This window comes from Copadichromis virginalis, linkage group LG9 (genome assembly GCF_057382275.1).
Source record: "Copadichromis virginalis isolate Kocher_CV1m ecotype Utaka linkage group LG9, C_Virginalis_male_GT1.1, whole genome shotgun sequence".
Lineage (NCBI taxonomy): Eukaryota > Metazoa > Chordata > Actinopteri > Cichliformes > Cichlidae > Copadichromis > Copadichromis virginalis.
In genome coordinates, this window is record NC_140626.1 from 34,348,377 (window position 1) to 34,375,265 (window position 26,889).

Here is a 26,889-nt window from a genome sequence, read left to right on the forward strand (position 1 = left end):
CATTACTCTGATTCTGTAAAAAGTGACAAAAACATTAGTGTCCGCTGTTCACTCTGCGTGAGAAGAAAACGAGCACGCTGCCACGGGAAACCCCCGGATCCCCCCACTGACATGACCACTGTGGGCAAACCTCCACCCGCCCCACTCCTGCTGCTGAGTCTTTGAGTTTTACTGGCATCGATTTGACAGCGTGAAAACACAAAACATGATTTTGTTTGATCTGCTGGAATCTGCAGAAAATGGGTTTAAATGTTAAACAGTTTCAGATAATTTCACTTTTGATGCAATGTGCAAAACTACTAAAACTCTTTTTTAAAACAGACTTTTTATCTAATTCATATGATGCAGAAAAACAGAACTGGGCTGAAAGATCTGTGGCTTTACTACGTATTCAGGTTGTGTGTCATGTATTTAAAAAGAAAGTAACTAAGTATTAAAGTAACTAATTACTTTTTTGTAGTAACTTGACCAACACTGTTCACCAGCCTGTGCTGACACTTTACTGGAAGTTTTCACAGATCTGTTACTACTTACTGGGTCACTACCAGTCTAACCTGATCTTCACACGTCACCTTGACGACTTGTTGCTTGGTCTGGTTGCTAGGTAACCCTCTCATGTTTTTACTACCAGGTGAATCAGCGGAGCCCTGGAGCCTCGAGTTTTATCGCCTGTAGTCTAAATAAAAAACAACAACTTGAGGAACCGTTCCAGCCGAGTCTTTCTTACATAATAAAAGCTTCGTATGTGATTTGGCAGATACGACCCTCTCAGGGATTTCCGTCTCCTCCGGTCTCAGACTCAGGATCTTGTGTGTTGGGTGGATGTGTTAATCACCACACTGGATCCAGAGCCAGGAAGAAATATTCCCTGCATCCCGGATCGATGGCTGGAGGATTCCCTCGTCCTGCCGAGGTGAAACTGACTGTTTAAGCCTCAGCCTTCTCTTAGTGACCCATCAGGAGCACCACGCTGATGTTAAATATTTCACAACAATCGGATGAAACGAGCACAGATATGCAGGAGGAACCTTTAGGAGTTAATGAAAAATAGACGCAGGGATTAAAACTCAGGGTGTGCGAGGCGGTAATTACGATACAAACGTTTGCGATGATCAGCCAGAATCTGATGGAAGCAGAGGGAGGAGTATGAAACCATCCTGAGGGGAGCTCGTCTGGTCGGGCCTTTAGACTCAGCGTGAGCCGAAGCACCTCTGCTGAAGGGTCGGAGCGCTCACACCTGCTGCTCTTAGCTTCATCACCTGGTCTGAGCTTCCTGTGAACAGCTTCATTGTTTCTCAGTCTTTCCACAGTGTAGTGGGTGCTGTTCTGACCCCCCGCGCTGCACAGCGGGGCGCGTTTTATCGTCAGCGTGGAATAACTCTGCCTCCCTGAACGCCTCTTTGCTCTGCAGCACAGCCTCTAATAAAGTGCTCCTGTTGTTTTGGGGTCAACACTCGTACGCGTCTTCAGCCTGTCACAGTCCGAAGCTGCTGCGTCTTCCATGCTTTGTTTCAGGTGAGCAGGAAAAGCAGGAAGTGACCGGACCGCAGCTACAGACGCCAACCTGGGAATAAACTCTGACAGTTACAGCGAGTCGTGATGGGATATTAAGACTTTCAGGAGGTCGTTATTAGAAAGCAGTTAATGAAGTCTTCAGGTAGTTAAGCAGCAGGATCAATGATGCTTCGTTACGCAGCAGACATCACCTCTGCAGACGAGGATCCGCAGCATCAGTCGGACCGTCTCTCACAAAGATCAACGATTCATTACTGACTGATCATTGCGTCGTTTTCAAACATGTGACTCAGTTAGTTTGATCACTGCAAACATGGACTACAATTACTCGAAGCTGATGTCTTTAAATATAAAGCTTATCTGCACGATTTAATCTGAAGGTGGAGCTGGATTTGTTTTCACAGAGAAAACCTCAAACAACAAAGACCGGGTCGGTCCTCTTGCTGGTCACATGGTTCATCCAAACGAGCGAGGTCACAACTTTGAATTTAACACCGTTGGATCTTTCAGCTCAACAAGTCGCCAGAAAAATGACATTTTTTTTACTGGGTGACCAAATCCAGCCAATGAGAGGGCAGCGAGTCCAAACTGACTGAAACACTGAGGCATTTCTGTCGATGTTCGGCGAGCATTCAGTCCGATCCAACAAACAGCACCACCGATCACAGACGCTCTCTCTAGAACCAGACGACTCTGAACAGGGTCACTGGTTTCGGCATTTTGAAGCCTCAGTGTTGGCACCACTGGGTTGTTTCTGGCGTGACCATATTTGGAGAAAACGGAGGAAGCTAAAGAAAGCTAACGACGCCTCTGCGTCAGAGTGGGTGTGGATGCCGACTGAGTGGAGCCTCCACGGTGAGCTTCGAGGAGGCGTCTGAACGTGGAGTCGGAGGATATTCGTCTGCTGCTGAGCAGCTGCTGCAGCCGTGAGTTGATCACGGCAGAGAGTTTGAGTCTAAGGCCTGTAGCCGCTCATATCCTGATTCCAGGTATCGATCACTGCTTCCCTTGCTCCTCCTCTTCCTCCCAGCTCGCTCACTTCATTCCTCCCTCTTCATTTCAGCCCTGCACCCCTTCAGAGGCCGGCCCAGCAATTAACTAACTCTAATTACTTTAAGCTTGTTATTGAGCTTGTTAACACGCATTAATTAAGCCCAAACAAAAAAAGGCAGCGTGTGGAAAAATAAATCCTCTCCACGCATCGTTTATTCATTTGCTCCTGAGCGCTATTACCTCATCACGCCTGCTGAGAAACGACCAGCTCCTCGCTGCGGCTGGTCAGAGTCTGCAGGTGAAGGAGCGCCCAGGTGTCTGAGCTGAGCCCTCAGAGCTGCTGCTGACGCGCTCACCTGTGCAGGTACCGCTCGTGTATTTGTTCTGAATCTCTGTCGCCTCCTCTTTCTAATCGCCTGCACTTCCTGTTTGTTCTGCTCTCCAGTCTTTGTTTGCGTTCTTTGAGCTCGTTGTGTGTTTTTACTAATTTGTTTGCTGATCGTTCCGAAGCTTCAGCCCTGAAAACATCCCAGACCCACAGAAACAAGTCGCAATGTTTTTATTTCACATTCCTTGTTTACTTTGTTCTGGTTGGACGGTTTTGTTTGTTTGTTTACTGGAATATTTAAATATATTATTTTTGTGCCTTTATGGTCGTCGTTTATTCGTGGTTTCTGTTGTTTGTTTCTTGTTGTTTGTTTGCGTGTTTTCTTTGAAGCTCGTCATCAGCTGACAGAGACGTGAAGGTCGTGGCTGACAGGATGACGTGAACGTGGTCATGTGACCTGTGGTCTAATGTCTCTGAGGCGATGAAGAGCGTCGCTGCGTGACAGGATCATGGAGCCGTTGAAGGTTTTCTTCCTGGTTTGTAAATATTAAAGCCGTGTTACGTATTCCTAATTTAAACGCAGGTGTGATTAAATCGAGCCCGCGAGGCTTTTCCGTGTGTCGGAGCTCTCTGGACGAAGATGAAGACGTCCTGAGCCTCACAGGTGTGTTAAGGTGGAAACATGAAGTCAAACAGCGCGAGCAGACACATCATTAAGCTCCTCTCGGCTTCATCCGAGCTCTTTCTCCTGTCACACGGAGGAGAAGCTACATCCGTGACCTTCCTCTTCCTCTGAACCTGACAGTGAACATGTTCCTCCTCCCAGGCCTGACCGCTGCAGGCGGACGTGCCAAACACAAATGAGCCGAAAAGGTGAAACAGCGATTCACCCAGACTCCCGATGATTCGATCCCGTCACACGCACCCACATTACAAAATCAACAAATGACTCGACACGTCAGAGACGTCCAGAGTGGCGCCCACACCGGGAGTAAAGCCGGCGTGAAGACGTCCACGAGAGCTGAGCGAATCGTGTCGCTCTCCCCGTCTGCCTCGTTATGTTTTATCTCATAAAAAGAGGAAGTTTGTATAAAAAGACATTCAGGCTGATGTGAAATGTCTCCATCTGGGTGCTTAATGGTTTTACTGGTGCGGCGGGCTTTAACAGCCGTCCTTACAGCAAGGTAAACGGCCAGAGGCAAACAGGCGGCGCGGTTAATGGGCTCATTACAAGCTGCAACAGCCAAGGTGTGAATACTTTAACGTCAGCGACCTTCACTCAAACCGAAGCCCTCAGGACGGAGAGACGAGGAGACGAGCAGCGAGGAAACCAAGGACGGCTTCAGCCTCCACGCTGCAGGACCTGATCTGTGAGGTCACGAGGTCACGAGTCTGTGGACTCTGACATGTCTGAGAAACCTGATATCATAAAGAGAGTAACTACTTAAAAGGCACCAAGCGAAGAGCTTAGGGTGAGGATGAGCTTCAGAGCACGAAGCTAACGAAGCTAACGAAGCTAATGCTGGAGCACATGCAGTTCCTCTGACGTCCAGCAGAGGCAGCGGTGAGTCAGTCCCCATAGACTCCCATGTTAAAACTTTACAAACATGCCTTCAGCTCTTTTATGCGTTACCATTAACCTCACCCTCGTCCCAGAGCTGGTTCTGCTGAAGGTTTCTTCCTGCTAAAAGGGGGTTTTTCCTTCCCACAGTCGCCGAGCACTCTCCTGATTGGTGGTTTTCTCTGTATTAACATAGAGTCTTTAATATAAAGTGACTGCTGTTTGATCTATGTCTATAAATGACTGAATTTAACTGAATTTGAAACATATTCAACAGTAAACCTGTGCAAGCTTCAGATTGCAGCACCACATACTGAAGTACAGACTTGTTCCTGAAAGGATGCTCCGCCTCAGCCTGCTCTGAGTTTTGGTTACACTAACCGTATATTCTCTGGACCAATCAGCCGGCGTTCCCACGTTATGCTTCCTCATCAGCAGACTACAGCAGAGGGAACGTGCTCACGATCACTGAGGTTTAAACCGTCTCGTTTAAAGCTGCAGGGTTGATAAATAAATCACGTACGAGCACGTGTGTGCGAGGTGTGTTTCAGGTGTTTTCTCACAGAACCAAGAGTTCGACCTCCAGCTGATTTTTATTTTTCCCAGCAGCCTCTCTGACTCTCACACATGGATGCGTACAGTAATTGTACTTTACGATATCCGTGGGTCTGGTATGTCTCGTTACTCTCGCTCTCTGACACGAGCGTATCTGCCGTCACCGTGGAGACTCAAAGAGAAAACATGGCAGCTCCTCTCCGTCTAAACAAAGACGCTCAGACTTCAAATTAACCTGCAGCGGCGAAACGTGGGTGACGGCGGCACGTGTGAACGCTGTGTGAAGCTGGGGGAGTCGTCGACCTCAGACGTTACAGCGGCGACTCCGGCGGCCACGGCGAGGACGAGAGGTCCAGAGTCAATCGAGGGACGTGATAAAACACATGATTTCACTGATGTGACAGGAAACGCGGCGGCGATGTCTTTGTGTTTGAGACACTAAACATTTCCATCTGTTGCCACGGGGACGAGTTTATCAGGACGTCTGCAGAAGTTTTGACAGGAAACAGAAACAAAGGAGACCGAAAGGTTTATGGGGACGGCCTTGTTTGGCCCGCAGGCCACAGCTTTACTGAAAATGACACGGGACGCTCAAACGATGTGAAACATCTGGATGATGTTTCACATCTGCATCACAGAAAGAGACCTCCGTTAAGTTTGAAGGATGAATAAAGCCCAGATCAGCTGCTGCATGTCTCAGACCACGGCTGAATCAGAGGTCAGAGGTCAACGAGCCGCAGAAAGCATGGCCGTCTATCTGAAGCTGATGAACTGCAGAGCAGAGACTCGTGCAGCTGGAAGCAGAACGCTGCTCAGACGTGACTCACGGCCGTGTTTGCAGTGTTTTAAGGTGGATTTGTCCCGCGGCGCTCCAGCATGTCACGTCGTGTTGTTCCTGCAGCGTTTCTATGGCATCAGCATGATCCGCGTCCAATACGACAGGATGGCGCTTACCGAGCCAAACACAGAGAGACAGCAGGTTCAGACAAACACGCGCAGTCTGCTCGCCGGGCGGCGCTGCGAGAAAAGTTTGGAGGTAACTGATCTCTGCATCGATCCTCAAACGTGGCCTCAGCTTCATCACAGTCACAACTACAGCCGGACACACGCTGTAGTTGTGAGACATGGTCACTGACAGAGACGCAGCAGCAGGAGGCCTCGTCCACGGTAACACGAGCCGTGCATGCAGAAACCACCTGATGAGGTCTTTATTCAGGTGTTCACATTTACACCACGGAGGTTAGCTACAGATCACCTGGATGTTCCTACAGACGTCTCCAGGCTGCGACCTGATGGGAAACAGCTCGTCACCTGCAGCCGAGCTGGATGCCGGGAAGCACGGAGGAAGCAGCGTCCGTCCACCTGTGAGAGTCTGAGCTCGTCACGGGTTCTGTGTTCACCTTCAAATGATCCGCAGCTCCATCTTTATTCAACACGTGGTGAGCATGCTCAGCGAAGACTACACCTGTTTGTCCTGTCAGTGCCTGTAAATGTGATGAAAGGCCCAGCTGCACGCTATGAATGAAGACAAGTCCAATTCACAAACTTTTCCTTACACATGTATTACACACAGTACTGTAGGAGATGTAGTATGAGCCTGTATAAACCCTGTCTGAGTCACACACACACACACACACACACACACACACACACACACACACACACAGGCCTTTTTTCTCATCTCATTATGTTCATTACATCTCTCTCCTGCCGCCCACCACATACCAGAGCCGACATCAAACGCAGCTGAAGAAGACCCCTCCATTAGAGACGCCAACCCGAGAAACCACAAACACTCTGCAACACACGGCTCATTAAACAAGCGTGTGTGTGTGTGTGTGTGTGTGTGTGTGTGTGTGTGTAACAAAACATGAATCTCACATTGTGGGGACCTGCCTCTCTTATGGGGACCAAAACAAAGCAAGCTATCTTGTAACATCCTCTGAAGTGACAGAAACAACTCTGTGTGTGTGTGTGTGTGTGTGTGTGTGTGTGTGTGTGTGTGTGTGTGTGTGTGTGTGTGTGTGTGTGAGTGAGTGTGAGAGCATGTCTTCATATCGTTGTGGGAACCAAATTTGCCCGTCCTCACGGGTTTGAAGACATTATTGAGACTCAAAGTGTGCTTTCAGTGTCAGAGTACAGTTGGGTTATGGTCAGGGTAAGGGGCATTGTGTTAAATAGATGTCCCCACAAGGCATGAATACCCAACGTGTGTGTGTGTGTGTTTGTGCTGCCAGACGACTGTCTAAACATTTAACACATTCAGTATCCAAAGCAGTGAAGAAGCAGACTCGTCGCTCGCGTCTCAGATTTTAACACAAAAACGCCAGAAACTATGGATCCAACACAAGCTAGCACACAGACGTGAGACCCAACCGTGGCCACAAGGTGGTAGTAATCTAAAGGACAGATGCAAACAGCTGGATGCACTGAATAAGAGTTATTACGACACATATCGCACATTGCCCAGCAGAGCTTTGAGTCTAACCACATCTGTGCCCATCAGTGCTGACGTAGGCGGAGTCACCTTTCCTGACTGCTTAACAAACACTCAGAGGATCTCTCTTCCTTCTTCCTGCAGTCTCACGGTGTCCAAGCCGACCGTGAACTCTCTGGTTTCTAAATCGTTCCCCGGTGCCTCACTGCGTGGTGAGACAGGCCACCACTCTACAGAACACCTGTATTTACAGGTGAAGGCTCACACATGCTGTTCAGATGCCACGCAGAGAGGAAGTGATTGTTTCTGCTGCTATCATCTCAAACATTACTTAAAACATGACCAGAGCAGCAGCGCCGCCCCCTTCAGTTAGCTCGATGTAAAGCTCCGCGCTGTGCACGATCACAGTCACATCCTGGTGTTTGAACACTGGACCGGAGAGGATAATGAAGGCAGACCTGCCCACGGCCTTTCTGACTCTATCAGGGGAATCATTTACAAAGTAAATAAGACCTGAATCGAGCCGGCGAGCCCATAAAGTGCTCACTGTGCTCTCAGATCAGCAGCAGGCTTGTTTTCTAACAGACGTCCTGCTGGCCATTAGAAAGAAGCAGCTGTGTCCAGTTTTAATGTGCAGCGTATGATCAGCAAACCTCAGTATGTCCTCACACAGGTAGTGCACCTGTGTTCACATAAACACAGGTGTGTGTTCACAAGCTCTTTGTGTGTCTGCCGTTAATGTGGAAAGTGTGACGATGGAAAAATGTACAAGAAGTTTCAAGAAGAAAATGAATCCAGAGCAGGAGGCTGCGAGGACAGATGTTAGAGTCCACACACACACGTAACCTGAAACGTGTGTGTGTGTGTGTGTGTGTGTGTGTGTGTGTGTGTGTGTGTGTGTGTGTGTGTGTGTGTGAGATCTGTCACATGACGGACAGCCTGTTCTGGCGATAGCTGGGCTGACACCAGCTGTGCATCATTTACCCTGCAACACACACACACACGTTGGGTATTCATGTCTTATGGGGACATCTAACTGACATAATTCTTTCCCAGCTCCTTACCCTAATCCTAACCTGACTGTAACCCTGACACCAAAACCACATTTTGAGTCTCAAAAATACCTTCATACTTGTGGGGATGGGATTTTGTCCCCATAAGGCTGTCGGTCCCTACAAATATAGTAAAGTTTCATATTTGGTCCCCACACCGATATGAATACAAACACACACAAACACACACACACACTGCTGAGTCAGGTGGTACAAAGTCTGATGAAGGAAGTGTGGTGAAGTGCACAGATGGTGCCCCCCCCACACACACACACACTAACCATGGCAACAGGCAAACATAGACGCGACTTCACATGTGCCATCCATCAGTGTGTCATGTGTGATGATGAAGGTGTAGGGCTAAAGAAAGACGATGATGAGGTGGTGCAAGGTGTGGTGGCGATGATGCTAAAAATGGGGATAATGGCGGCGCAGCCTGGAGCTGGTGATGAGGATGATGATGGAGAACGGTCATGATGATGAAGACGAGCTGTCGGAGAGGACAGAACAGCAGATGCGGCGAGATTCATTCATCCCAACTGCTCTGCACTGAATAATGACCGGCGGACGGAGCGGCCTACACACAAGCTGACGGAGCTGAGTGTGCGTCCGTTGGATCATCGTGGGTTAGCTGCCAAACGGCGAGTCACCAGATAAAAATGGACGCGTGTGATGTGTCACGCCGGACAGACCGAAGCAAAGACTTTGTTACTCGTGTTGTTATTTCAGGAGAAAATCACACTCCTACGTCTCTGCTAGCAACAAAACACATGCACGAGTCTTCGCCACCGCGGCTTCCTGCGCGCTGGTTGCACACCTGCTCGGCTCTTCCTCACTTCCTGTCAGATATTTCCTGCTGCAGTGGTGGGTGATGATGTCAGTGCATGAAATGATTATTGCCAGTAGGTGGCGCTGTGAGATGCAGCCATGTTTATGGTTGCACTGACAGTTACCACTTATACAGGTGAGAGGGTGGAGCCATCAGGTAGCATCACAGACAGATACCTGCGACTAAGTAAAATCCAGAGCTGGAGCTTCGCCTTTGTGGATGCTCTGTTGCTACAGTAACCACACAGCAGCCTTATTATTGGTCCAAAAGGCTCCAACAGCACAAACACGGTGCAGAGGTCCAGTTCAGGTGAAGCTAGCAGACAGCTAGCAGCTACAACCACCTGTCAGTCACAGAGGCCACGCCTCTAACAATGCAAACTTTAAGCCTTAATATGATTTAAACAGGTGAGTCAATAAAGAAGTTCTCCATCATGGATGGATGGAGGTGGTTTTTCCATCTTCTTCACATGTCTAAATCAGCCTGGTGGCATCAGACCACCTTTTCCCACGTTCCCCAGAGATCCCACGGCACTCCGAGGACAGGTGAGACGTATAATCTCCTCAGTGAGCTCCGAGTCCATCCCGGGCTCTGCTGGAAGTTGGCCATCAATGAAAAACCTGATCAGACACATAAATCATCTCTGACACGAGACAGAAGGAGAAGATTCAGATCAGCTAGAGGGAGATGACGTTCCTCACCTGCTCAAAGCTGGAAAACAGGACCTGGAAGGGAAGTGTGTGGTCCCGGGCCTGGAGCCACGGGGCTCGCCGGCACTCCCTGAGTGGGTCTGCTGCCCTGTGGGGTCACTGTCCGTGGAGTTGGGCACAGGGGTCGGGTCCATGTGAGCCGGTTTTACAGGCAACGACTGGTTTGTGTTTTTAACTTGACAAAGTTGAAGCTGCTGCCCTCACAGGTGGTGGAGTACCAAAGCTCCTCCGTCAGTTCTCACCATGTTAGTGTGCTATAACCTCTGCCCTCTCAGGCCTCAGACACCATCTTATCGACTCTGTTAGCCTCTCTCCACTCGTCCCTCACGCCTGCATGTAATAACGCAGAGCCCTGTGACTGGAGGAGCAGGTTGACAGCAGAGATGTTCTGCAGACCTGCAAACACAAGCGAGCGTGCCGGAAAGCAGCAGAGGCTTCCCAGGACAAGCCTCACAGACGGCGGTGAGGACACTAAAGCTCCGACAAACATCCAGGGAGTCTGCAGAGTCTCTGCACGGCAGCGTTGGGGATTTGTCCCGTGGTGATGATGTCACAGGAGGATCTGACACGCATCTGCCGGCTTTGAGCGAAGGAGCTGCAGGATGAAGGTCGGCTCTGCGGGAGCTCAGTCGGCTCCGTGAAAGCAATAAAACCAGACTCAGCGTCAGCGCCCGAGATCTCCGACACACATCAGAGCAAAAGGCTTTGTTTGACCTCAGTGATTTGTTTTAATAAAGAAGGCGTCACTTTTTATTACATTTATAATGCTGCTTTGGCAGGTGGAGAGATTACGCCAGCGCACTTCATCCTGTTATTACAGCACATTTTACACTTTTCCTGCACTGCTGTTAGAGGGAATCCCACATTTATCCGACAGCTGCAGCGTCGGCTTCAGTCGTGTTACGCTCGCACATCTGTACGAGTTAGCGGGATGGCGTCCTCTAAAGTTTTACACATGTGTGAAGGCTGCTCATAGACTGCAGCACAGTGAAATAAGTCAGGATTAGGGACAAGTCAAGAAACAGGAAATCAAAGGCTTGGACAGGAGGACGGGGAGGAATAAACAAGAACAAACGGCAAGATTAGATTTATGAGGAAACAAAAGTGTCAGAGGAACTGCAAAGTTTAAAATCGCAAATTTAAAAGTAGAAAGAAACTCCACTAAACGCCACCTGTATGAGGAAAAAACAACAGAAAGACAAAAAGAAGAAGCTGGAAAGTCTACGGTCACACTTTGACAACACTTCACCCAAAGAAAGGGTTTCTTTAAATAATGTTCGATAGTTTAAACCTGCCCTGGGAAGTTGTCTTCTTTAAATTTGTAAACGTTTTTCTTTTACTGTCATTTGCTGACACTGGGTTGTAAATCCTCCTGTCTGTTTCACCTTTAGTGACGCTAACAGTGCTGCTCCAACATTATAATCATGTTTGACCAGGATCCACTGACCAATCACGCTGTGGTGAAGTCATAACTTCACTGTTCATTTATACAATATAATTAATATTATGAATCGAGTTCCTGTTAACCAAACTTAGCTTACTCATGTTTGCTAGTGATGGTTTTTAAAAGCATTAGCATTAGCCAAAAACTTAGCTAACTGTATGTTCAGACAACGTGATTGGTCAGCTGATCCTGAACCAACATTATCCGGTCTTTAAGTGATGACGTATGAATCCTGCTTCTGGGTCCAAACTACTCTGAGTTCATTTTAAAGCTCCGTTTTTAAACCCTTACGATGTAGCTGCAGCCCATGCAGCAGTATATGAATGACTAACCTGGTATTGTGGATGGATTATCTCAGTTGTTCTCCTGACTGAAGTTTGGTCCGTTTACAGCATCCTGCCATGCGATTGCATTTGTCCCTAACCATCGGGAACCCTCACGTTAACTTAAAAAAGTTAGCGTCCATCCTCCAGCTTCACTGTGTTTATGTTATGCTAACGTAGCTGTGCCGCTAGCCACCACGTAGCACATCATTATATACCAGCTAGCCCCACTGCTGTTTAGTTTTCTGTCTACATTTATGTTGGAAGTGACAACAGAGCTGTGAATTTGAATTTTTCCAGAAATCTCTCAGTCAGAACATGCTACATCGTGTTTAGGTGGAAACTAGCGAGCTAACTTCCTGCTAACTTCTAACTCAGTTAAATGTAATAAATTCTGTTTTCATGGATGCCTGGATTTTAAACTTCATTGTTACACCTGGTAAAGCAGCAACGCTGATGATTTTATTAAAGATGAATTTAGACCGTTTTTAACTCTCAGTGATGCCGCAGTGTTCGTCTGACTTTGGGACCTGCAGCAGAGTTTGGACCTGGAAACAGCTGATGACATCAGACTTAAAAACCGGGTTATGATGATTTCTAGAATGGATAAAAAAAAAGCCGGAACAACTGACAGCGATCCTGCTGTGATCCAGAGCTTGCTGCATACCTAAAGCTCTTGGTCAGATTTCTGATCCTGGATTTGTTTCTTTCAGAAAAACAAAACAAAATTCAAATTTCTGCACCAAAAATATATTTTGGCCTCAGAAAAAAGACAAACTGTTTGGTTCCTGTCTGTGGCTCAGACAAACAGACGAGGGGACGGACCACCGTCGCACTATTTTTAGGGATCTCGTGGTTAATTTGCCGCCAGCAGGCTCCACGTTAGCCGTCCTCGCTGATTAAAGCCGACCTCATTCTGAACAGACACGGAGCCGCGATCTGAAAAGCGAGCACAGGCACGTTTTTGGTGTGAATGAAATTAAACCCTTCACCGTGACATGTGATCTATTTTTATCTGCAGGGGTATTTTTAGCAGCAGCGGGGCTGGATCTCTGCAGAGCTCACTTACACTGCTTCAATATTTAAGAGTCAGGACGAGGCTGCTCAGCCAGAAAACAGGCTGCCTCTCACACACACACGCGCATGCATTAAACATCAAGCTAACACAGAAAACACACGCTAACGGCATGCCGTCGAGGTAAGAAGGAGTCTGTGCGTCTACAGCTCAGCCTTCACATCGCTGCAAATACTCGATTTCCTGCATTTTATCGGCTTTTCTTCATGTGGTCGTCTGTTTCCAATTAGAATAAAGTTACCAGGAAAACATTAAGATTATTCTGTACGATGCAAAGCTACTGTAGTAGAATATGATAGATGTATTAAAAAAGTAATTAGGTGAAGAGCAAACTCTCAGGTAATTCACAGGTAACTGAGGGGAGGGGACTAAACCAGAGTGATCTCTGTTCACGGTTCTGTTTCACAGATCCACACGCCAAACCTTAACCTGTTTGCCTCTCCAGCACATGGTATCCACTGGATTGGTCATTTCTTTCAAGGTTACACAGTGTTGGGAGATGATGATTAGCTTCACAAGGAGATTCAAAGTGAAGGATAAATACAGTAAAATTACAGCTAATATAGTAAAAGCAAAAATTAAAGTTTTCATGAAGCAGAGAAGATTAAAAAAATAAAACAGGCAGCATAAGAAGAGCTTAAAGAGAAGGCTTGTTTATAAAAATAGGATTTTATTAGATTTCAAACCTCAAGTCATGGCCGGGCGTCAGAAGATGAGCTCTGTAATGAACAGCTAACCAATGAGGAGAAGCTAAAACGGAGACGCTCTCTGTTTTGGCTCATAGTGGAGAGTCTGTTGAGTTAGTTTAATCATGTGATTCAGAGGAAATGAGCTGCCTGCAGACTCAAAATTGATGTGCACGCTATCCTACAGGGAGTTGCATGTTAGCATTTAAAGCTAACCTGTTAGCTCATGGAGCAGCTAACACAGCTCAGCCTTTAAGCTCCTGGAAAACGATCAAGTCCAAAACTGCCCAGGTTTGTTTTAAATGGTGCGTCACCTGACGGTGTCAGGTATTTCTCTGTGAAAAGGTCAAAGGTCATGATTAGCGGTTAGCGAGCTGCTAACATCATTGGCCGTGTGCAGGTTTTAGGAGCGTTGTTAGCAGATGAACCTGAGCTGATCCGCAGCATCACTCGTGTAATGTTTTCAAACAAACCCTCCCTCTGCTTTTTACCTGTCAGGTGAATCAAACCTCCCTCCATCACCCCACCCCCCTCTCCCCCCCTCTGTTTGTTATGGAGGAAGCAGGCCGGGCTGAGATGGATCGCTGCACAAACAAATGTTTGCTCTGCCCTCTGCAAACCCCAGACACACACGACGGACACACACGGACACACACACACACACACACACACAGGCCGTATGTGTGTGTGTGTGTGTGTGTGTGTGTGTGTGTGGTGAATGAAAGGTGAGGAAGGAGAAAAGATGAAAGAACCACAAGAAAGGGGATGAGGAAAGGTTCCTGTTGGATAAATAAAAACAGAGGGATGAACGAATCAGGAGGGAGGAAAGGAAAAGAAAGACCAAATAAAGTGGAAGTGTAGGAAGAGAGGAGGGGTGAAAGGACAGAAGGAGGGAAGGAAGGAGAAAGTTTATTGAAAGAATAAAAGATCAAATTACTAAACGATGGAGGACGGACAGTAGCGGCGAGAAAACCACAAAAACAACAAAAAAACAGCAGAGAGGTCAGAGGTCAGGAGGAGGAGGCGGACTTTACAAGCCTAAAAACACAGGGGAGGAGACGGGTCGTCACGCTTGTGAGGCTTCGCCATCCCTCCATCCTAACAGAGAGGAGTGTGGGAATAAAGTGTCGACTCATCAGGAAAACAAGGCGAGCAGCGGCGACAGACGAGGTTTAATGAGAGGAGGATGGATGGAGGGTGGGGAGGGGTCACATGATTTATTCAGAGGTGGGGGGGCGGTCGGATTAAGACTGAATACAGCCACCTGAACCTCACACACACTACGTCCCACAGGACGCCAGGAGGCGGTTTGAGAGGCCGTTAATTGTTGCCAACATGACTTTAATCAGATTTCAGCTTCCACCCTTAACACACACACACACAGATGTAGGCACGTGCACACACACACGCCACCCTGTCCCCTGGGGGGTGGGGGGGTGTCTGTGAGACAGAGTTTGGCGAGGAGGTGTGGTCATTAGTGCCAAGTCCCATATGCTGCATGCTGACACTGCAGGGAAAACCCCTGAGACACACACACACACACACACACACACACACACACACACACACAGATAAGTGGCAAAGCAAACACACACTGCAGAATCACAGACACATAAATGTTGAATACACACTTCACTGGAAGAATCAAACAAAGACACACAAAGAAGCACAGACTGTATATTGAAGATGGAAGCCAACCAATTAAATCAAAAACATGATCAGGAGTAATCGAGTACAAATTTAATGACTTTCAAATAAAATACATTTTGTTGACACTGAATGTTTTTCAAAGTGAGGCAGAGGTGCAGAGCAGGTACACGGGCTAAAAGACTGTATATAGAAGATGGCTGGAGCCACAGTGATGTCACGGTTTTACAGTCTCAACATTTGATTAAAACATTGTTACATAACGTCCAGCATCTTTGGGTGGAGGGGGTTCAGAAGGCAGCTGCAGACAGATGTTAACGAGCTCCCGTTAGCTTCAGAAACATCTGTGACTCTGACGTCCTCCACAGTCTTTCTCGCCATCATCCGAGTTTGAGCTTTGATGGAGGCGCCTTTGAATCAACACGAGCCAGAACGACAGCGTTTTAGTGAAAGTGAAATTTAAAGTAACTCTTTGATGGTTTCCAAGCCTCGTTTTGATTATTTCGAGCTTCACCATGTTGGTGATCAAGGGGAAACGGCACATCCACAGGGCCCCGCCCCTAAAATCCAAGAACAATTTACAGAGGAGTCGCCCCCTGCTGGCTGTTACAAAGAGTGCAGGTTTAAAGAGCCTCAGTACTCAAAGCTACGTCCTTCTTTTATGTACAGTTGGAGAGAAACTGAAGCCAAGCTCAAGCACAAACACTTCTCTGTCTCGTGTGTGTGTGCGTGTGCACGTGTGTGTGTGCACGTTTCTGTGTGCGTGTGCACGTGTGTGTGTGTGTGTGTGTGTGTGCGCACATTTCTGCGCGCGTGCGCGTGCATGTGTGTGGGGACTCCTTCTCCGGGGAACCCTGATGAATAAATAAGCAGAGAAGAAGAAATAGCTCTCCCCTCCCCCTCCCCCTCCCCCTCCCCCGTGAATTAATGAAGACATTCATCTCTCTCCCTCCACCATCCCTCCATCCCTCCATCCCTCCGTCTCCATTAAAATCTCATTTTGTCGTCTCCATCCATCCATCCCTCCCTTTTTCTCCACCCTTATTTCTCCTCCTTCGTTCCTCCTCACCTCCTCCTCCTCTTATTAACTCGCTCCCTCATCACACGGGGCCTCAGGCAACACATATGGCAGTCACGCTTCCACACCATTAAATAACACACACACACACCAGCACCAACTGGTGTCCCCTGTTGCCGCCTCCTTGCGGGGATGAGGTCCTGCCACTCGTTTAATCCTTCCTCCAACCTCCTCGTACCATAATGCCTCCTTTCTGTCCTCCCTTTCCTGCATCCTCAGTTCCTTTCGTATCCTTGCCTTCCCCACTCTTCCTTAGTCTCCCCCCTCTCTTCCTCATATTAACTTCAAGGCCTCCTCACCCCCTTCCTCCTCCTCTTCCTCACATCTTTTTGTTCTCTTTGCCAGCTCTTCCTTATTGTCTCTCACTCTCAGTGCTCCAGAAACATGTGTGTGTGTGTGTGTGTGTGTGTGTGTGTGTGTGTGTGTGTGTGTGTGTGTAGGATAAGGGGGGGGGAGCTGAATGAGTGGTTTCCAAGGTAACGGAGGCACACTGCTGCAGTGGATATGTCGGGGAGGTGCAGAGGGTGAGGAGAGTTTGGAGGGAGCGAGAATGGAGGAGGCGTGTGTGTGTGTGTGTGTGTGTGTGTGTGTGTGTGTGTGTGTGTGTGTGTGTGTGTCTCTCTGGATGTCAAGAGCATTGGCTCTGCTGCAATGCTGCAATGCCCCCACACACAGGCTTCACGTCTGACAACCATGACTTTAATTTGCCTTAAGGGCCCAAACACACACACAGACACACACATGTGTTTGTGAAGGAAGTGAGCAGGACTCCCGAGGAGTTCAGTTTCCACTCGGAGTGAAAGTGAGCTGAGAAGCTCCTCCACCCTGAACATCCATGTAGGAGGTGGGCGTGTGCACAGAGGGCAGGGTGCTGCTGGTGGAGCTCTGCCAGGTTTAAGTCAATTAAATATCTGTTAAAGTCAGCCAACCTTTAAAAAGTGTTGAATCTGATCTGTTATGGACCCGTCCACCCACCCCGACCTCCTCTGTGCACACGTCTCTCTGTTGTCTGTCAGAGTGCTGATGTCACGTACGTGAAGCTGCTGCAAATAAAAATCAAACGTTCCTCAACGAGGAGAAAAGTCGAAGTTTCTTCATGTTTAGACAAGAAACAAAAACCCGACTTCCTCTTTGTTCCTCTGACATCCTTCGTTGGTCCGCACTGACTGAACCGACATCATTTTACAACCAGAGTCGCCCCCTGCTGGTCATTAACATGCATGCGGGTTCAGAGTCTGTGTTCCTAATAAACTGCTGCACATTAAACTTTTTCTTTAAAGGAAAACTTTAACTTCCCTTAAAAATGTGATTCTCCAGAGAAACAGACAGAGGGAGCCGGAAGGTGTTTGATGGTGTTCAAACCAATAAAACCAGTAAGTTTCCCAATAATCCTTATGAAAGTATTTTTAGATGAGGGTTTGACTCATGCAGGAACAACCTTCGAGGACACACAGATCTCACAGCTCATCCGTTTCATCGGGTTTATCCTCCACCCTCTCTGCGGTGTCGACTCTGAGGTGATGGGGTTAGGGCGGTGCACTCGACCTCTGAAACTAAACCTGTGAGGTGTTTCCAGGTGACACATCTTTTCTTATTGTGAGGATTTCTTCTCAGAGTCTGCCGTGTGCTCAGCTCTGATGCTGTTCCTGAAGGGAGAGCCTCTAACATGCTTTGCTGCCACAGAGGAAATAAATTCACGGCGAGTGAAGCGAGGAGAAAATCTGCCGGCTGTCAGAGGCGATGAGACGACAGCAGCATCTTAAAGGAGAATCGACTCGCTGCAGTAACTCGGTGACCTGCAGGACCAACACAACCGCTGGTGATAAAACTGAGCGGCCCTTTCACCTCGCGTCACGCCGCCAGCAGCTCGGCTGTTCTCACAGAGGACATGTTTGCCCTGGAGCTGAGGCACACACAGCCGTAGTCACTGCTCAGGTGGAAACGCCTGCATGAGTCTGAGGGAGGTGCAACAGGTGAGGAGCACGCTCATCGAGCTTCCAATCATTGCACCTCCTGCCCTGATCGCAGTGGAGGAGATGGTGCAGCGAGATTCATTGAAGGCGACTCAGAGAGGCGAAAGGAGGGACGGGACGTCCAGGGAGAGATCTGAGAAGGAGCAGTGCTGGGAGGAGTCCCGAGGAGACCCTGAGGGGAGCTTGTTTAAATGTCGATGGCAACTCGGAGCTTCTTTAGAACAAGTGTAGGATCATGGCCGTGACCACTTTCCAGTTTCTGCTTCCTAATCAGACCAGCGGGGAAAAGGAAGTTCATTAAAATGTATTTCTGTTTGAGTTTGGTGCTCCGAGAGGAACTCAAAGCTGTTGAATCCAGTCGCCGGTAACTTCCCAAGCTCTCGGTTTCCTAACAAGCACGTTTGCTCTTGCAAATTATTTGCAACAGTTCACAGATTCCTGAGGAAGAACTCCCTGACAGTCACGACTCAGGGAAAAGACAAAGACAGAATTTCCTCCCCAGGTGGTGACAGCTGGACGCCACACTCGAACATCAGCTCACGCTTTAGCCGCTAACACAAACCCCGAATTTCAGCACACGAGGCGACTAGAAAGTGACGGCGGGGAAAAAACGGACGCGCTGCGATGTCAGCGAATGCAACATTCACACTACTGATGGAGTTTCTACTCCCTCTGCCTCTGCTGGGACCTCAGCATCAATTTAACCTCCAACTGCTTCTACTGTCAGCCAGAAGCGCGCGCACACACACACACACACACACACACACACACACACACACACACACGAAGAGTAAAATGGCCAAAGGCGCTTCCATCTCGCTGTGTGTGTCCTGAAACAGTCTATTTCAGTCATGGCTCGCTGCAGGAAATGGATTCAGAAGTGTGCGCACACACACACACACACACACACACACACACACACACACACACACACACACACACACACACACACACACCTGCAGACTCGTAAATGAGAGTGAGATGATGCAGAGCGTTCAATAATAGAAGCAGTGACACTGACAGGGATTTCTGCGGCGTGATGCCCCCACCTCTCCTCCTCCTCCCCTGAGCTGCAGCCCCCCCCGGTGGCAGGGCTGGAAACTGCCGCGCTGACGTCACACTCGTGATTTCAGAGGACAAATAAACAGAAGACAAAGATCCTTCGAACATCGCTCAGCTGAAGGACGTGTTCAGAAAAATAAAACCTCGTTTCTGTAAACACAGATCTGCAGCCATTTGACGATCAGCGTTTCAGGACATAAGAACACGACCTTTAACCTCCACAGAGCCACCACAGCATCCACACCTGCAGATCTTCCAGGGTCCAGTAAACACACTTAAAGAAGAGACTGTTGCATCACAGCAGGGTTAATGATTCAAACCCAGGCGTGTGCTGATCCTAAAGCAGAGCGTCATGAAACCGTGCACAGGGTGGACCACGGATAACCTCAGTCAGTCCAGCTCACACAGGTCAGGGCTGATTGTAGAGCTTTGAGTGGACGATGTCCTGTGAAACATCCACACTGACCCGTCAGCGTTTCACACGCCAGAATAGTAACCATCAGCAGCAGCAGCAGCGTGTGATGCAGCTGCACACCTGGGGTTCAGAGGTGACTGTAAAACAGCTGTAACGCTGCTCCAGATGTTGGGCTCAGGACGGGATGGAAGCTCGTAGGTTCAAACCTGGGCTCGGTCTGATACCCCGCAACGATGGGCTACAGGTCGCTCTCCCTCAGAGCGGCTGTTTGCCACAGCGCCAGCTTACCCTGCACCATCAGCAGCTGGATCAGAGGCACGTCACGTGCTACGCTAGCTCCCAAGTTTGATGGTTTGAGTTTCTTCCTGTTTCTTTATTTTTGTACTTTAACTTTTTGATCTGCTCATTTCCACAGTTTTATTCTTGGGCCCTGCCAGGCTAGCTTTGCATGATTCACACTGTGAGCAGCCCTTCAGTTCATCCTCCTAAACAAGCAGTCTGAGCTCCTCCCTCTTTAAACCAGCACAGCTCTGATTGGCTGCCCCTCGTTATGAGCAACTTAAACAACAGGTGGGTGGATGCTCCAACTCTGTGACATCATCGAGAGTCACTGACTCACACACACACACACACACACACACACACACACACACACACACACACACCACTGTTTTAAACTCCGACCCTGTTTAACATGGACATCCACCCTGGAACAGGAAACGCACGACTTCATACAAACGTTCCCTCAGGGCGTCCCATGAGACGGCTCCATGAAGCTGCTCCACCTCCTGATCTCCTCTGTGTGAACTTCAGGTAGCCCTCCACCCAGATGTGCATATCTGAAGTGTGTTAGTAGCTCCAGTGCACACACACACACACACACACACACACACACACACACACACACACACACACACACAGCGTGGTGGTAAAAGAGCGATCGGGCCGCTCTTTGCGTTTTAAAGCATGTATTATTGATTAGAACAAGCAGCAGTGAAGTGCAGCACAGAGCTGCAGCTTTGTTCAAGGGCAAAGCTGCAAGTTAGCCACTTAGCAGACTGACAGGAGAGAGAGGGGCGAGCGACGGGGCGAGCAACAGGGGAGGGAGAGAGAAACCCTAAGAAGAAGGAGGAGAGGGAAAGGTGTGTGTGTGTGTGTGTGTGTGTGTCTGTGTGTGTCTGTGTGTGTCTGTGTGTGTCTGTGTGTGTGTGTCTGTGTGTGTCTGTGTGTGTGTGTGTGTGTGTGTGTGTAGGTGGAAATCAGCTGTTAACGATGTGTACGACAGGCCAGACGTCCTGAGAGGCTGAACTGCATCGAACACAAATCAGCAAATCAATCACCGAGCTGCCTGTTTACACACAGGACTGTGTGTGTGTGTGTATATGTGTGTATATGTGTGTATATGTGTGTATATGTGTAGATAAAATAATTGTAAAGAAGCTAAAAATAAGTAAAAAACAAAACTATTACATGGACTGAAAATGTACAACAAATAAGAGGTCCAACTCAGAGGTGAGGTGAAAGAGGCCACGCCCCCAACACTATACACATTTATTTCTGCTGTAACGTGGAACAACACGAGGGTGTGTGGGACGGACCGACTCCCTGCTGGACGCTAGAGGAAGTTTCCAGCCCTGCAGGTTTCATTCATGGAAACATTCTGCTCACAGCAGACACGACCTTTGACCTTTGACCATAAACCTTTGGAAAAGTCTGTTTGTGATTTCGTTTTTAAGACCCGAAGTAAGGTGAGCGCGCTCCTCTGCTCATGTGACCGAGGTCGAACTAACAGAATCATGTGTGCGTGCGTGCGTAGGTGCGCTCTGACCAGAGTTCAGCAGCTCCTGCTCCATCACGCCACAGCCCAGCACCTCCATCCAGTCGCCCTGGAAACGCACCTCCATCTCAAAGGACGGGTGAGTGAAGGGGAAGTAGCAGTCGACCCACCTGATCTCCAGATCTGAGGAGGAAGACGAGGAAGTTTGAGGAAGAGCAAACCTAACCAGACGTCCTGGTGGGCGGGGCCTCACCTGCTCCGAACAGGTAAGAGACAAGTTGTGTCAGAGTGCGTTTGAGGTCGAACTCCACCAGCTTCACCGCCTCCAGAGTGTGCGTCTCCTGCTTCTCGGGAGACCGCCGCCCTCCTCGCTCGAACAGAGACAGCTCGCCACCGTTCTGCACCCGGGAGAACAGCTGAGGGACACGACACTGCGGGTCAGGGTCACGTGATCACTACGTCACCTGTCTAACTTTTTCATTCTGAGCACCTGGCGGTTGGAGAAGAGTCGCACTCCCTCCATCTGGTGGAAGACGGGGTAGTGGCTGGCGTCGATCTCGTCCCGCCTGTAAACGTCTCCGGCCAGCAGGAAGGCGTCCAGCCCCGACCTCACCAGGTCCGTCTGGTGGGCGGACGTGTGAGCGCGAAGCATCGTCGTCCTGTCCCACATAAAAACAGGGTTAGTGACGCCGATGGAGGACGCCGAGCGCTCGCGGCAGAAGACATCGGCTCTCACCTGTTCAGGTAATAGTTGTCTCCTCGTTTCCTGCTGGGGTGTCCGGGCGGGATCAACAAGCTGTCAGCAAAACACAAAGTAACACTCGATAAATCAGAACAGCTGATGGAGCGACAGCGAGGTCCATCACAGTCCCTGTTTCGATGGAATCTGGGCTTTTAATGAGTCGGATAATTAACCGCTGACCTCCGCTGGAGCTGAGGGGGTCACGCACATTCAGCCAATGATCTGCACAAACTTGTTGAAACGTGTTGTGGAAATCAGGGGAAAGAGCCTGTAAGAAGGAACGTGACCCGCCAGCAACTCTGAGCGTCTTTGTGACAACACTTAAGAAAACATGAATCTGGACAACGTCCTTTATGTTGTTGGAGTCGGGTCGCTTTGGTCATGAAGCCACAGTGAAAAAGTGCAAAACCAGAGATGAACGTTCACCTTCAAAGGAAAAGTTGTGTAAAAGCATAAAGAAGATAAAGTAAACCACAGCAGCGTCTCTGTTCAGTGATATTAGTGGATAATGTGACGGGAAGCTGCCGACCTGTCAAAGTTCTGCTCCGTGGTCACCACAGGACTCAGGTTGTCGTGGACGGAGAAGAGGGGGTTTCCCGAACGGCCGATGTACGAGCTGCGGGTCAGAAACACCGTCAGAGTGAGCACACACACTGAAGACAGTTTAATCCTGCTGATGAAGCAATAACAGGATGAGCTGCGTCAAAACCAGGTCACATCACGACTGTATTTGAACTCACGTTAACTTCTTGTATAAACAGATGATTTAAGGTCCACACTGAGGAAATCTGTACTTATATGTAACACGAGTCACACACACACACAGATGATCTACACGCACACAGATGATCTACACGCACATACAGTGGGGCAAAAAAGTATTTAGTCAGCCACCGATTGTGCAAGTTCCCCCACTTAAAATGATGACAGAGGTCAGTAATTTGCACCAGAGGTACACTTCAACTGTGAGAGACAGAATGTGAAAAAAAAATCCATGAATCCACATGGTAGGATTTGTAAAGAATTTATTCGTAAATCAGGGTGGAAAATAAGTATTTGGTCACCTCAAACAAGGAAAATCTCTGGCTCTCACAGACCTGTAACGTCTTCTGTAAGAAGCTTTTCTGTCCCCCACTCGTTACCTGTATGAATGGCACCTGTTTGAACTCATCATCTGTATAAAAGACACCTGTCCACAGCCTCAAACAGTCAGACTCCAAACTCCGCCATGGCCAAGACCAAAGAGCTTTCGAAGGACACCAGGAAAAGTATTGTAGACCTGCACCAGACTGGGAAGAGTGAATCTACAATAGGCAAGCAGCTTGGTGTGAAAAAATCAACTGTGGGAGCAATCATCAGAAAATGGAAGACATACAAGACCACTGATAATCTCCCTCGATCTGGGGCTCCACGCAAGATCTCATCCCGTGGGGTCAAAATGATCATGAGAACGGTGAGCAAAGATCCCAGAACCACACGGGGGGACCTGGTGAATGACCTGCAGAGAGCTGGGACCAAAGTAACAAAGGTCACCATCAGTAACACACTACAACGGCAGGGAATCAAATCCCGCAGTGCCAGACGTGTTCCGCTGCTGAAGCCAGTGCATGTCCAGGCCCGTCTGAAGTTTGCCAGAGAGCACATGGATGATACAGCAGAGGATTGGGAGAATGTCATGTGGTCAGATGAAACCAAAGTAGAACTTTTTGCTATAAACTCAACTCGTCGTGTTTGGAGGAAGAAGAATACTGAGTTGCATCCCAAGAACACCATACCTACTGTGAAGCATGGGGGTGGAAACATCATGCTATGGGGCTGTTTTTCTGCCAAGGGGACAGGACGACTGATCCGTGTTAAGGACAGAATGAATGGGGCCATGTATCGTGAGATTTTGAGCCAAAACCTCCTTCCATCAGTGAGAACTTTGAAGATGAAACGAGGCTGGGTCTTCCAACATGACAATGATCCAAAACACACCGCCCGGGCAACAAAGGAGTGGCTCCGTAAGAAGCATTTGAAAGTCCTGGAGTGGCCTAGCCAGTCTCCAGACCTCAACCCCATAGAAAATCTGTGGCGGGAGTTGAAAGTCCGTGTTGCTCGGCGACAGCCCCAAAACATCACTGCTCTCGAGAAGATCTGCATGGAGGAATGGGCCAAAATACCAGCTACTGTGTGTGCAAACCTGGTAAAGACCTATAGTAAACGTTTGACCTCTGTTATTGCCAACAAAGGTTATGTTACAAAGTATTGAGTTGTATTTTTGTTATTGACCAAATACTTATTTTCCACCCTGATTTACCAATAAATTCTTTACAAATCCTACCATGTGGATTCATGGATTTTTTTTTCACATTCTGTCTCTCACAGTTGAAGTGTACCTCTGGTGCAAATTACTGACCTCTGTCATCATTTTAGGTGGGGGAACTTGCACAATCGGTGGCTGACTAAATACTTTTTTGCCCCACTGTAGATGATCTGCATGCACATATATGAGCTTCGCCAACGTCCGTATCAAAGACGTGTCTGCTCCGTTAGATTGTTCTTGTTTCTTCTTCTTCCTTCAGCTGCTCCCAGCATCCTCCTCAGTCACACCAACCCTCTGCACTTCACTCCACCCATGAACCTTCTGAGGTTTCCTCTCTTCCTCCTGCTCTGCAGCTACAACAGAGTCTCTGCTCTCACCTCCTTCTCCCTCGCTGCCTGCTAACATGCCCTCCCTAACTCCACCCAACCCTCAATTATAAAGTAAAAAACTGGAACCGTGGGCCCTTTGTGAGTGGAAAGTTTGTGACAGAGGGGTTTGCAGTGGATTAAAAATACCTCCAGAGGTGTACCTAATAATGTGGCCCATGAAAAATTTGATGCTTTCCTTGTCACAAATAAACGAAAACTAAATGCTTTTTAGATGTTTTAAAGTTTTATCGATCAAACAAAGGCTGGTGGGCAGGCAGGGTGTAAGTCAGGGAGGGAACAAGGAGGAGGGAAAGTGGGAGTAATGAGGAGCAGCGAGGAGCAGCGTGGAGATCACCCAGCAGCTCTGGGGTCTCCTCGTCATCTGCTGCTATCAGAGCACACAGGCTTTTCTAAAGACTAAAGTTCACGACCTGCTAAAAGGCAGAGCCATAAACCAATGTCAGCTCACGCTCGCAGTGACTGCTTAATGACTTCTGAATGCAGCATTAATGCGCTCGCCGTCGCTGTGATAGATTTCTGATGGCGAGAATCAGCAGCAGCTTTAACGATATTTCACTGCAGCCAAATTTACACTCGGCCGTCCCCAGAGACCCACGGAGCCTGCAGAGAGTTAGTCAGCATTTAAACTGAACACAACACCTGGCTGACGACCGCACTCGCTGCCTACCTGTAGAAGTGAGCTTTGATGCGCTCCTTGATCAGCCAGAGAGGATGATGGGATTGGTTGTGGAGGTTGCGGCCCACCTTTTCCAAGATCTTTGGAGTGACGTTGGTGAAGTCATCACGCGGGTATGACTGGCCTAACACCTGCGCCGAGTCCTGACCAATCACAGACTGAGGGGCGTGGCCCTTCGTGCTCAGCCGTCTCCATGACGCTGCGCAGCCATTAGGCCAGAACTCTGACAGGAGGTGGCGAAGAAGAGGGCGGGGCCAAGGCTGAAGATAAGGGAGGACTGACGGGGCGAATATCATGATGACAAATCCACGAAGCTGCAAGGACAAAACAAGGTCAATAAAATATGTGGAAAATGTTGGTTTCATGTTATAAACACATCAAAAAAGCCACAAACATCAGCTGTAGTTTTATCGCCATGAAAACGTCACCTGAAAAACGCGAAGGACGTTTGTTTAAAGGTCTGTTTGTGTTTCGACAGCCTGGAAAGCAACGAGGAAATAAACTAGGAAACAAAAGATGGCGCCAGGCAACAAGGTCACCTAGAGATGGAAGATGTTGCACTTTTGATTGCACCGGTCGCCTGGTGGGAGGCAACCAGTCTCCAAACAGCTGCTGCTAAACACAGATCATCTACACATTGCAACAATCTGTTTGTGGCGATGGGCGTGGCCTGTCTGTCTCCTCTGCAGTAGGCTGCGAGTGTGCAACACTGCACGATGACTGCACAGGTTGCCTCTCACCTGGCAGCCCGTCTCCAAACAGTCGCAGTCCGACTTTGAGCCAAGTCAGTTTGTGGTGATCAGACTCTCGGGGAAACTATAACAACTATAACCTCATAGCTGTTGATTTTTCAGATCCATCTGCAGTCAGAGTCGGAGTGAATCTCAGCAGGTACTGGACTTTGACAGGACTGCCTCTTCCCTTCCTATTCCTGTTAAACTGATAATAATAATAATATGTAATCATATGCCATCAGCGTATTGAAAACAGCTTTCCTGGGGCTGTGTTGGGTCACTAAAGGGCAGCAAAACTCCTAAAGATGCTCAATTTCTGAATGAGCAGGGACAGAATGACATGTTTCTCCATCTGATTACTCATATTTGCTTCTCTTAAGGTCTGCTTAGGTCTCGGCCGACTCCTGAGGTAAATATCTGTCTCTTCAGCTCATAAATGCTCCGCCGTGTTCACCCGCTCCTCTCTGACTGCGACTGCCTGCTGTTTGCTGCCGGGTTCAGGTGTTCGCCGATCAATCAAAGAGGCTTCAGTCTCCGAATTTATCATTTGCGGTGAAAAGGGTGGGGAGGGAAATGAGGAGGA

General features: G+C 48.5%; 1 protein-coding gene across 2 annotated transcripts in view; it reads right to left on the minus strand.

Moving 5' to 3' along the window:
* Positions 1–26,889, minus strand: part of fars2 (phenylalanyl-tRNA synthetase 2, mitochondrial) — a 135,981-nt gene that overhangs the window by 72,998 nt on the left and 36,094 nt on the right. Inside the window, exons 2-7 of one of the 2 annotated variants that reach the window (XM_085469115.1) lie at positions 25,564–25,886; positions 22,732–22,818; positions 22,197–22,256; positions 21,951–22,119; positions 21,714–21,876; positions 21,512–21,643 (exon numbers count right to left, since the gene is read on the minus strand). In XM_085469115.1, coding sequence (XP_085325241.1) covers positions 21,512–21,643; positions 21,714–21,876; positions 21,951–22,119; positions 22,197–22,256; positions 22,732–22,818; positions 25,564–25,868 — 916 coding nt within the window. In that variant the 5' untranslated portion in view covers positions 25,869–25,886. The remainder of the gene's footprint in view (positions 1–21,511; positions 21,644–21,713; positions 21,877–21,950; positions 22,120–22,196; positions 22,257–22,731; positions 22,819–25,563; positions 25,887–26,889) is intronic. The other variant, XM_085469116.1, reaches the window with a different exon arrangement.